The sequence below is a fragment of the Archocentrus centrarchus genome, chromosome 23 (genome assembly GCF_007364275.1).
Source record: "Archocentrus centrarchus isolate MPI-CPG fArcCen1 chromosome 23, fArcCen1, whole genome shotgun sequence".
NCBI lineage: Eukaryota > Metazoa > Chordata > Actinopteri > Cichliformes > Cichlidae > Archocentrus > Archocentrus centrarchus.
The window spans coordinates 24,352,640-24,365,536 of NC_044368.1; the positions used below are offsets into that span (position 1 = coordinate 24,352,640).

At 40.8% G+C, this 12,897-nt stretch overlaps 1 protein-coding gene across 1 annotated transcript in view; it reads left to right on the forward strand.

The window, feature by feature from the left end:
- The window catches only part of rint1 (RAD50 interactor 1), a 51,183-nt gene that overhangs the window by 5,526 nt on the left and 32,760 nt on the right, over positions 1-12,897 (forward strand). The window contains exons 2-6 of the mRNA XM_030720674.1: positions 3,198-3,323; positions 5,141-5,256; positions 6,240-6,413; positions 7,549-7,689; positions 11,255-11,444. Coding sequence (XP_030576534.1) covers positions 3,198-3,323; positions 5,141-5,256; positions 6,240-6,413; positions 7,549-7,689; positions 11,255-11,444 — 747 coding nt within the window. The remainder of the gene's footprint in view (positions 1-3,197; positions 3,324-5,140; positions 5,257-6,239; positions 6,414-7,548; positions 7,690-11,254; positions 11,445-12,897) is intronic.

The window sequence follows — 12,897 nt, forward strand, 5'->3', positions numbered from 1 at the left end:
GGTAGCGCCGTTGTGAAACGGTTGCATGACCTCAGACATCTGTCCCCCCCTGTCTGTGTTATGTTTTTGTTTTGGATGGATGTTCTGTTAACTGCAATTTCCCCATTTGTGGGACTAATAAAGGCATTCTTGATTCTTGATTCTTGATTCTTGAGATAGCCTTATTAATGTCCTTAAGATGGTTCGTTTTTAAAATTAAAAAGAGCATAGACACAGGGTATGTTATTTTAGGAAGTATTGTCATTTTAATTAAATTAATCCTGCCCAAGAAAGATACAGGAAGCTTCATCCAACTAGTCATTTTCTCCTTTACATGTTTAATTAATGGGTTAACATTTTCCACACAAAGTTGACTGATCCTAGACGTAATCTTAATACCCAAATATGTGAGTCCATCAGGAGCCCATCTGAACGGCTTCACAAAGTCAGGTTCTTGTTTTGTTGGCATAATTTCCGACTTAGAGAAATTAACCTTATACCCAGAAATCTGTGCAAATTCACTGACACATTTAATTAGTGCTGGTATTGATTCTGTGGGGTCAGTTACCGTGAGAAGAATATCATCTGCATACAGCAGAATTTTATGTTGTATCGATCCTATCATTATTCCTTTAATGCTTGGTGTTTTATTGTACAGCTATTGCTAAAGGCTCTATAGCTAGAGAAAACAATAAGGGCGATAATGGGTTCCCCTGAGCCGTGCCCCTATTTAACTCAAATAAGTCGGAAACAAATCCATTAGTCACAACAGAAGCCATGGGTTTTTTATACAGCAGCTGTACCCAGCCAATGAAATCAGACTGAAGGCCAAATCTTCTTAGCACTTCTAACAAATTCCCGTTCAATGCGATCGAACGCTTTTTCTGCATCCATTGACACAATAGTTTATTATAATTATATTAATTAATCGTCTAGTGTTATTCGATGGAGAGCGACCTTTTATAAAACCTGTTTGATCTGTATTAACAATGTCAGTCACTACTCGCTCTAATCGACTGGCCAGGATTTTGGACAATATTTTCATATCAACTCCAACTAAACTGATTGGCCGATACGAGGAGCATTGTTCAGGGTCCTTGTCCTTTTTAGGAATAACAACTATATGCACGATATACATGGATTTGGGGAGATCCCCCTTTTCAAAGGATTTATTGAAAACACGAAGTAAGAGATTGCCAATTTTATCTTTTAAAGTTTTATAGAACTGCACAGAATCCGTCTGCCCCTGGGGATTTATTTGATTGCAGCGATGAGATGGCTTTATTTATTTCTATCAAAGTAATAGGCCCTTCTAATTGTTTAGCTCATTCATCTGATAATTTGGGCATTCTTAAATTGTTCAGAAAGTGACACTGTACTAGTTTATCAGTGTCTATTTCTGAGCTATATAATTTTTCATAAAATTTTTTGAAGCAGTCATTAATCTTGACAGTTTTTGTCTGTCGTGTATTATTATCAGTACATATTGCTGATATAAAAGATTTATTGGGGGAGTTTCTGGACAATCTGGCCAAGAATTTATTTGGTTTATTACCAAACTCAAACATTTTTTGCGGGGCAAGTAAAATATCAGATTCTGCTTTCTTTGTTATTAAGTTACTTACATTTAATCTCATCTTCTTCAACTCTTGCAACACCTCATCTGATTTTGTTTTATGAAAGACTTCCTCTTGTTGTTTTATTCTCTTTTCAATCTCATGTTCTTCTTGTAAACGATCTCTTTTTCTCCTACTCAAAAATGAGATTATCATCCTCGCATATAAGCTTTGTATGCTTCCCACACTGTTCTTGGATTGATATCATTGTTATCATTAAATTCCAAGTATAAATCAGTCTGGGCTTCCAGAAATTTTATGAAATTATGGTCATAAAATAATAATGAATTTAGTTTCCACGAAAATGATTGTTCTGTGGGCCTAATCGGTTTCATTATCAGGGTAACGGGGGCATGGTCGGAAAGGGCAATGGAGCCAATATCAGATTGTTCTATTAAATAAGCAAGATGTTTGGATAAAAGAATATAGTCAATACGTGATGACGAGAGATGAGGGTGAGAGTAAAACGTGTAATTTTTAGTATTGGGGTTCAGATGTCTCCAGCTGTCCAAGAGGTGGAACTCATCCATCATATTTAATATGACACTGCTTGTTTTTGACTGAATATTTTGAGGCGGAGTCCTATCGATAGGGAAAAGACTGCAGTTAAAATCTCCTCCTATTATTATATTAGGACAGTCCAGATTTGCAAATTGTTTCAAGAAGACAGGCAAAAAATTTCTAATGCTACCTTCTGTATCGCTATAACAATGTTTAACCACAAATGGTACCAATTTGTGTATTAAAATAATTACCCCTCTTTTATTTGTCATGTATGATGAAAAATAGACCTGGCCAACCCATTCTCTAAGATATTTTCTATGTTCCTCATCATTTAGGTGTGTTTCTTGAAGGAATGCAATCTGTATCTTATCCCTTTTTAAACAATTTGACAGTCTTTCTCTTTATGACATTATTCGAGCCCTTAATATTCCATGTGCAAAACTTAATATTCATTGATATTTATGTAGATTTAATGTGTGCCATGTGTTAAATGTTACCTCATACAACAATTTGAACCTGATAATTATCATAAGACCAAGCTGGGCAAAACAAACAAAAACAAAAAAACAAGAAAAGAAAAGAACATGATCCAAGCAAAAAAAAAAATTCAACCTACAACTTGGATTCAAAAACAGATCTGCTCTAATCAGAGTTAAATACAAATAAAAAATTAAGATAAAATAAATAAATAAACTCTAAACTTGGGTTTTTTACAGTTTCTCTGAGCACTGAATGAAGTTACTCTGGAGTGAATTTGCTGGGATGTCCACACCTGGCAAGATTGTGGCATTGTGTTCATACATAAATGAAAATTGCCAAAACTTCTGCTTTTATAAACGTAGTTACACATTTGATTACTAGCATTAGTCTGAAACAGTAAGGGTGTTCTTAGTTTTTCATGGGACTGCATATAGTCCTGTGAAAAATGTCCCATCCATCTGTTTTCTTTTGCTTATCATATTTTTCTTTTTCACATCTGTAATTCACTTCCATGTGTTGTTGCACTCATTAGAAAATTCACAGAAGCATGGACGGGATTTGGAGGCTGAAATCCCCAGTATCAAATATAAGCAGTTGCTTTATTTCTTTGTCATTCAGGTGCTGACTGTATCGGGTGTGCTGCCTCCTAAAGTTTCTGCAGCTCTATCTGCTGTAGAGAATGCCAGATGTTCCCTGGAGACCCTGCTGGAGAGAGAGCAACTTACTATCAACATGCTGCACAAGGTAGAGAAAAATACTGTGTTCTTACTAATTATGAAGATAATTTAGTTAGATAGGACAATGTAGTGTCAGTCAGTCTTTTATGATTTTCCTTTTACAAATCCCTTGGTCTTACTTTGAGAAATTGTATCCATCATCATACTGTAAAAAACCAAACATCTCTAATGTCAAATGAATGCAGTGTTTATATGACACTTGTTTTGTTCTCATCATCAACAACAACAAGAACAACAACAAGAACAACAACAACAACAACAACAACAAGAACAACAACAACAACAAGAACAACAACAAGAACAAGAACAAGAACAAGAACAACAACAACAACAACAGGTACCTGACTCAGGGACTGAACCTGTGTTCAAGGTTGTAGCCCAAAAAAATTTCACAGGGGGGGGCTAACTGTGGCCATGGTGATGCTCTCCAGTAGCTAACAGCGGAAACCAATAAAAACTATTTAAATAAAAACTATTTACAGCAGATGAACAGTATCTGAAAGTTCTTAGGAAATGGTCTCAATGGAAGAATGGCTGCTGAAAAAACATGCTTAAGGGCAACGGGGAGAAATGGCTGAGGTATGCCAAGTTTCACAAGGACTGGACTGAAAATGACAGGTACTGACCACATGCAGCAAACAACCACTTGCTAATGCTAATGGCCGTGGCACTAGGTAACTGTTCTAACTAGTGAGCTGTTCTGGAGCTAACTGCTGAAATTCATAGCCCAGCATGATGGCACTTCAGCAATACCTAATAAAGTGTCTGGTGTGTGTATCTGCGTAGCAACAGACTTTTTTTTATATATACAGTATCAATCAAAAGTTTGGACACACCCATATAGATATATAGATACAGATATAGATCTATAGGTTCAGATAAATAGATTGGGTTCCAAGCCTCAATAACAACTGATACATTGAATACCAGAGCAGCTAGAAACCCAGAACTGAGGGGATTGCACTACCAGAAGGCAACATTGCAGACACTGGAGACAGCTACAAGTATCTTGGAATTCCACAGGCAAATGGGAATTATGAAGAAGCTGCTAGAAAAGCTGCAACCTGAACAGTCAGCTGAATGCCTGGGATCTTGTTCTTCCCAATCAACATCTACACCCTGACAGTCATCAGATATACTGCTGGGATAATAAGCTGGCCAATGGAGGAGATGGAGTACATGAGTACATCAGGAAGATGGCCACAACTGATTATTGTGCTCAGTGAATACCTCAGACAGCAGAGAAAGAACAGGAACCATCATGGAAAGGCAGGCCTCTGCAAGGCATGTACCACCAGCAGAAAGAAGTGGCTGACAAAGAGAAATCCTACCAATGGTTGGACAAAGCTGGACTGACAGACAGCACAGAGGCACTAATCATGGCAGCACAGAAGCAAGCTCTGAGCACAAGATTGATAGAGGCTGGGGTCTACCACACCAGACAAGACCCCAGGTGCAGGCTGTGCAGAGATTCCCCTGAGACAATCCAGCACATAACAGCAAGGTGCAAGATGCTAGCAGGCATACATGGAATGCCATAACCCAGTGGCCGGCATAGTATACAGGAACATCTGTGCTGAGTATGACCTGGAAGTCCCGAGGTTAGGTGTTCGAGAATGACCGAGCTAAGATGCTGTGGGACTTCCAGATACAGACAGACAAACTAGTAATGGCTAACCAACCGTACATCATAGTGGTGGACAAGAAGAGGAAGAATCCAGCAGAATATCCCTGTCTTGCATGTCAAATGCCAAAAACTATTGAAGCGTTGAGAGTTACTCTGAAATACTGGGAGCAATAAACAGTTGTTTGTTTTGTTTCTAGCACCTGCAGGAAGCCCAGCCCTGGTTGGATAACCTCAGACAGACGTGTAACCAAGTTGACGTTATAGAGAGACATGTGAAATACTTAAGATGCCTTCAACACATAGAGGAACTCAGGTACTATTATAACTCCTGCATCATGTACATAGCAGTTTGTTTGTTTTAACTTTATGCTGAGTTTTAATATACAAACTCAATTCTGAAAAAGTTTGGATGCAGTGTAAAATGTCAATAAACACAGATTTAGAAATCATAAATGTATATTTTACACAGCTGAACATGGAAACCATAAATCAAATGTTTAAACTGAGAAAATGTGCCAAAAAATAACTTGTTTTGAATTTGGCAACACAAAAGTTGGTACGTGTACAACAAAAGGCGCAAAAGTAAGTGGTACCAAAAAGAACCAGCCGGAGCTACATTTTATAGCTAATGGGATTCATTGGCAACAAGTCAACAACATGATTGGCTGTAAGAGAGCCTCTTAGGCAGTGTTCCTCAGAAGCTGCAGAAGTTTACCAATCTCCAACTGCACCTACAAATTGTGGTGCAAATTCACAATAATTTTCCTCAATGTAAAATGGTGGAGACTGTTAATATATCATCACCTTCATTATATAAGATCATAAGAGAATCTGGAGAAATCTTTATGTGCAAGGGACAAGGCCAGAAATCAATATTGGATCCTTGTGGTCTTGACCCTGAGGCAGCACTGCATTTAAAACAGGCATGATTCTGAGAACAGTTTGCCCTTCACTGGGTCAAAGGTCATGTAACTGTTCTGTGGTCAGACAAATGGAAATCTTTTTGGAAGCACAGATGCCACATCCTCTGGACTAAAGAGGAGAGAGATCATCCGGCTTGTTACTGGTGTTCACTTAAAAAGCCTGTACCTCTGATAGTGTGGTTGTTCTTGGTGTACCTGCACAGAGGTGTGTTGCTGCCATCAAGTTTAAAATGAGTTTAAATATTTGATATGTTTTCTATGTTCTATTGTGAATAAAATATGGGTTTATTGGGATGTAGCCTGAAGTTCTTCCTGTTTGTGTCCATTATGGGGTAATGAAAGTAGTGACATGCAAAGTCTTGTGTGTCCACAGTGCTACAGTCCAGCAGTGTTTGATGACCAGCAGTGCCTGGGAAGCCATAAGGGCAGTAGAGAGGATGGCGGCTCTGGACCACGGACTAAACCAGTCTGGATGTTCTCATCTCCAGAACTTCCTTCGAGAAACGCTTCAGTTCTGGCATAAAATCATAAAGGACAGACTTGCCAGGTATAAGTCCATCCAAGATTTATTACTGTGTCCTCTTGGGTCTTTTTAAAGACCAACCAAACAGAAAAGCTTACTTTGACTAAAGAACTGCAGTGACAAGTCAAGGACTAAAATGCATGGACACAAAATTTGGGTATTCAAAAAGTATTCATATATTAATATGTTTATAAAAATGTGATTAAGGCATGTGGTAAACAGTGTCTTTTTAATGCTAATTTAAAAAACATGCTTTACAAGGGTGTATTGATCAAACCTGTGAGCACAGTACCAAAGCTTCAGTCCATCCTTCAGTCCATCCTCATCCCACATGTTTCCAGCTGAGCCCTTCCTGTTTTAACCCTTTGGTCTCAGAACAGAATACAGTGAGAGGGAGGGGACAACATAGAGGCCTTGGATATATTAGTTACTTTTTACAGTGAGCAGAGCCATTTGCAGTGTATCAGGTTCATTACTGACAAAAACAGCAGATACACAAAAGTGTGTGTGTTATATACACACACACACACACACACACAGAGCTCTGCTGAATTAGCTGTAGTAGATGACTCATGGAGGCACAGCTGTCTCAGACAGTGTGCAGTGTGTTAGAATGGTGTCTGAATCCAGTGCTGTGTTGTTCTGGTGTCACTAACTGAACTGATGATTTTGGAGAAAGCTTCGTGCTCACAGCTGTCAGATTGATTCTTCCCTTTGACTCAAACGGCCACTAGACAGGAAAAAAAGAGTAATGTGCACATTTCCAGGCTCGAGCTGTTAGATTTATCCAGAGACGGGCTGCCCTGACCCGTTTACATTCCCCATCAGTTTTTGATAACTTTCCACAAATGTCAGAACATATACAATTCTTGTCCAGAGAGAAACACACACAAATCCTACACTTACCTGCTGTCTCACCATCTAGTTTGTAACCTGCAAATTTGCTCATGCTAGGCTGTGCTGCTCATTATTGAAATAAGCTAGCTAATAATGCATTTGTGCATAGTTGGTAATCTCCCTTCAAAACAGCGTGGGTTTTTTAATAACACATTTCCTCTGCTTAATGAATCTGGCCTTGTGTCAATGTGGCATACTTCAAAAATGCAAACATTTATACCATAAGATATGATCTAATTCCATTTTCTTAATTCTTTCTTAGCGATTTTGAGAAAATCCTCACTCAGCTTCACTGGCCGATCATCTCCCCTCCTACTCAGTCATTGGCTCCAACTGTGAGCTGTCAGGAGATCAGTAGCCAGCTGGAGCTGCTTATTAGACAACTCCTTGCCCTGCAAACCCCGTATCCTTTTATTCAGTGATGCATTAAGCTGAGAGGTAACCTTTTGTATACACACACACACACACACACACACACACATACATATAATGTGAAATTTGAAGTGCGACTCTATTGTCGCAGTGTTCCAGCAGCAGTAATCTTTTTTTAGTTATCCGTGGTTGTGTCAGTTTGCAGAAAGGTTTCCAACCTACGCAAACATGCTCCTGTGCAGCCTTCTGAAAATCCAACAGCGTGTAGCTCATCTGTGTGTAGGTCAAATGCTGACTGGCTGACAATTGGACTGGAACAGGGAAGGGAATGACAATGGAGTCCACCAGGAATGGGAGAAGCACAAAAACATCAAAGAAAAAAAAATAGAGCATGAAAACAGTTTGAATTGATTTTTTTAATGCTCACCTCCCCTTTTTTAATGTTATCACTTCTTCTCTGCAGCCTCACTCTGATCACTCGTCACTGCCGAGCTTCATAGTTGGTGTGAAGTGTTTGTGCTGATATGCTGGTTTTTCACCAAATGTGGTGCTGTGCATTATTACGGCCAAAACTCTCCATCTTGATCCTGTCAGGTCAAATGTGTGTGTAAACCATACGTACAGTTATTTTACGCATAAATCTGTGATTCATCAGTATAGTCATGCCTGATTGACTGACTTTTGAACAATACATTGATTAGAAGAAGAAGAAGAAGAAACAGCCTTTATTGTCCCACAGAGGGGAAATTTGGGTGTAACAGCAGCCGCAGTTATTATAAATATAAATAAAGATATAATAATTCACACTATTAAGAAAAGAATATATATAAAATCAACAAACAATATTAACCTTAATACTACTAATAATAATAATAACACTATATACAATGTACATGATTACTGTTTGGTGATTTTGTGTAGGCTCTTGTTCTTTGCTCAGGGTAAGGACTTTTCTTTGCAAATTTTAGTACCTGAGGCCCATTGTTCCACAAGTCTTGTGTTGTGTTCAGATTCACCTTTGCAAACCTATGGGGGGAATGGAGAGAGACGGGAAAGACACACGGGCAAACTGGCGACAGGCCGGGACTCGAACCTGCGCCACCTGCGCCGCAATGCGGCATTTGTATGTGGTCGCTGGCTTCACCACTAAGCCACCCAGGCACCCGGTCCCACGTCCTTTTTAGAGAACCTTCTAAACAAGCCATGCTTGCTCAGTCTTTTTACCCCTCAACCTGAAAGGCTGATATGGTATTGTTGTCACCCCCCGGGCAGATCTGCAGAATACTGGTGCAATGCAGCAACATCTGCTCTCTGGGCTAACGTGGGGTGATTATCACAAAGTATGAGGCAGGATTGATTCAGTTTGCCACATCAGGCCCCAGCTCATGTCTGTCTTTCACCAGAGAAACAGATTCTACTTCTCTCCGTGCTTTTAGGAGGTTAAGGTCGTATATTTGTGCAGCTCCACCCCGTCTGAACGCACCACCTCACAATCAAGCCAGTGTGCTCAAATGGGACCTCTGTTAATGGCAACCAATGCAAAGGTGCTTTTGGAATGACCAGCTGGTTTACTTACTGTCACTCTGGGCAGGATTGACACCACTGGCTTACATCCCCCCCAAATGCCCAGCCAGTAGAGTCAGACCATAATTGGATTCAGAGTTTTTATGGGGTTATAATGAGCCACCTGGAAAATTAATACCTAACAGGTATTAGGCAGGTTTTAGGCAACTCATTTTGTACAGCATGTCCCTAATCATCACCCAATGGGGGTATGACTGTGCTGCGCACCTTGTGATCATTAAATTTTATCACTTAGTTGAAGGCCAAGTGTAGATTGTCACGAGACTACTCCACTGGAAAATGTTCCATGGAGCGAATCAGAGGACCCGGCGGGGTCTCCTGAGTAGGCTCGGCAGGTTCCTCCTCCCTGGTAGCAGTGTTGGACAACCTTGTGTGACCGCAGAGTGCAGTACAAATACCACATGACCCTAACACTGGCCCATCAGCCTGCTGAATTTAGGCCAATCCGTCCCACGAATTAAGGGATGTGTAAGGCAGGAGCTAACAGCAGCCTTAACTCTATACATTTTGCCCTTATGTTTAATTTCAGCTGGCACCATGGGATATTTGTGAATGTCACCATGTACACACGTAATCTCCACCCACTCTGCCTCAGGTCAAACCAGGGTTTGGTGGACCAAGGTCTGCATACAGCCCAAGTCAACTCCACAGCTGATGGTGGTACCCCAGAGAAGCGAGGAGCTTCTTCCTCTGCACTGGGATGGGCCAGCATCCCGCCTGCTGGGAGTGCTGCTAGATGGTCCTACATGCGTGACTGCCGCCTCCAGGCTTATTGGCCAGTGGCAGCCAGCCCAACCTGCCATTCTCACCAGGAGCTCCTCAGTGAACTGCTCTAGCTCTACCAGCTTGAGCATTTACTCTCCCCCTGGACGACTCTGGCTGCAACCACTTGCCTGCTGCATCCTTGAGCCTCTTGGTGTAGGTGAATGACTGGTCTTCTGTCTCCATGTGGGACCCATGGAAGTGGTAGTGGTGGTCTTCTGGAGAGCAACCTAGGCAATCTACCCCCACCCCACTCCCAAGGGCCGACAGTTCAAGGGGCCGCCAAACATTTGGGCCCGGGGTCTATAGTTTGATGATCTGGGCATGATGATATTCAGTTGTGCATATCTTTCAAACCCCAGAATGTAGCTGAATTATCTGTTCTTCAAGACTGCATATTATAAAGAACTGGACGGTTCCCGGGATATTTGAAACCTTGGACCCATTCATCTTGAGTTTTCCCACGGTTAGAAATCTGGGTGTTACCTTTGATCATGTTGGTTGTCTTTACAAACTTGTTTGTATCACCTGTGGAGCATCGCACTTTCATAGAACTATAATTCGTTATTCCTTTGCCGGTGCAGATCATGACTTTTGTTCTTGTAAAGTGCAATATAAATAAACCTCACTTATTCTTTCACTTGTGAATAAGATTTCTAAACATAGAATGACGGGCTTATAATTGTAGGTAAATGTTCTTCAACACTTCCCAGATTGATGGGAATTATTGAATTAATCAAGTAAATCTGATGATCAGCATCTGACTGCTACGTTTCCTCTTAATTCCTTTGCAAGCAGTAAGGCTGTACTTAAAGTTTCACACATTGCTTCTGCATTTTTGCTTATTTTTTGTTAAATAAACAGTAATAGGTCATGTTTTGTAATTCATCTGAGACTGGATTTACCTGTGTTTGTAACATTATATATGTTCAAACTCTTACATTTGGGTTTAACCAAAGAGAAATTAATTTTATACATAGTTCACTAATTTCAGAGGATCCTAATTTTTTGGGACATATGCACTGTTAAAGCATGGTTTGCTGAAAACATAGAGCCATGACATTAGCATGGTGGAAGATCAAAGTGACATTAAGCATGGCAGTGGTTGGTCCATCACTCATTGATTGGAAATATCTTTTCACCCAGACAATCATTATTCTCATAGTAACATAAAACATGCAGGATTCAAGCTGAGCATGAGGTAGGTTTGAAAAATTGCATATACTTGTTTCTTTAACTTTCTGTGGCAGTGATGATCTCATATCTCAGAGGACTTCAGACTCAGGTGAAGGCCTGCCGTCTCCCCAGCTTGTTTCTTCAGTCACTCCTCTGTCAAAAGCTTCTCCGCTTTGTCTGCCCATCCAGATCATGCTGCTGCCTCTCAACAAGAGGTTCAAATACCACTTCTATGGGAACCGGCAGACCAACTCCCTCAGTAAGGTCTGTTACACACAGAGTAAATGGTACATGGCCTAGTTTTTATATAGTGCTTCTGCTTTACTTGAGTATTCAAAGCAGTTTATCAAGAGTACCATTTACACACAATTATGCAAGTGTACACAAGTGTCAGTCTAGAGCAGGGCTCTTCAACTCCAGGCCTCGAGAGCCGGTGTCCTGCAGGTTTTAGATGTGTCCCTAATCCAACACACCTGAATCAAATGGCTGAATTACCTCCTCAGTATGCAGTCAAGTTCTCCAGAGTCGTGCTAATGACTTCTATATTTGACTCAGATGTGTTGAAGCAGAGACACATATAAAACCTGCAGGACACCGGCTCTCGAGGCCTGGAGTTGAAGAGCCCTGGTCTAGAGTTTAGACATCAGTGAAAGCAAATGGATCAAATATAGTTTTTTGTATACATTTTTTTTTTTTTTGCTCATTTTCATTTATGCAAAGGTGAAATGGGTAACAGAAGAGACTGGATGGATGGCTTTTTGTTTTGCAAGTCTTGTAAAGTGAAATTTTAGCTCAAGGTGCTCACTGTAGAGGTCTGTGGATATTCCCCCCCAGACCATCACTGACCCACCACCAAACCGGTCATGCTGAACAATGTTACAGGCAGCACGGCTTCTCCAGACTCTTTCACATCTGTCACAGGTGCTCAGGGTGAACCTGCTCTCATCTGTGAAAACCACAGGGCTCCAGTGTTGGACCTGCCAGTTCTGGTAGTCTCTGCCAATCAGGCTCCATGGTGCTGGGCAGTGAGCACAGCGCCCACTAGAGGATGTTGGGTCCTCAGGCCACCCTCATGAAGTCTGTTTCTGATTGTTTGGTCAGAGACATTCACACCCGTGGCTGCTGGAGGTCATTTTGTAGCTCTGCAGTGCTCATCCTGTTCCTCCTTGCACAAAGCAGCAGAAATTTATTAACCCTAAAACCTAACTACCCAGGGTTGAGACCAGGAAGCAGAGTTGCAGTCTTACATGCCTCTCTGCAGCTTCTCTCCTCCTGCCGTCCCCCCAAAACCCCATCCCCACAGAGTCGGTGCCTGCTCCCAGACCACCAAAAAACAAAGCTAAAATCAGCAAAAAGCTATTTAAGCATAAAAATTCAAAAACAAAAATAATACAGCTTCATCAACTGCACCAAAGAATAAAACAATTAAATGTGGATTATTAAACATTAGGTCTCTCTCTTCCAAGTCCCTTTTAGTAAATGATTTAATAATTGATCAACATATTGATTTATTCTGCCTTACAGAAACCTGGTTACAGCAGGATGAATATGTTAGTTTAAATGAATCAACACCCCCAAGTCACAGTAACTGTCAGAATGCTCGAAGCACAGGTCGAGGAGGAGGAGTAGCTGCAATCTTCAATTCCAGTTTATTAACTAATCAAAGTCCCAGACAAAGTTTTCATTCTTTTGAAAGCCTGACTCTTAGTCTTCTCCA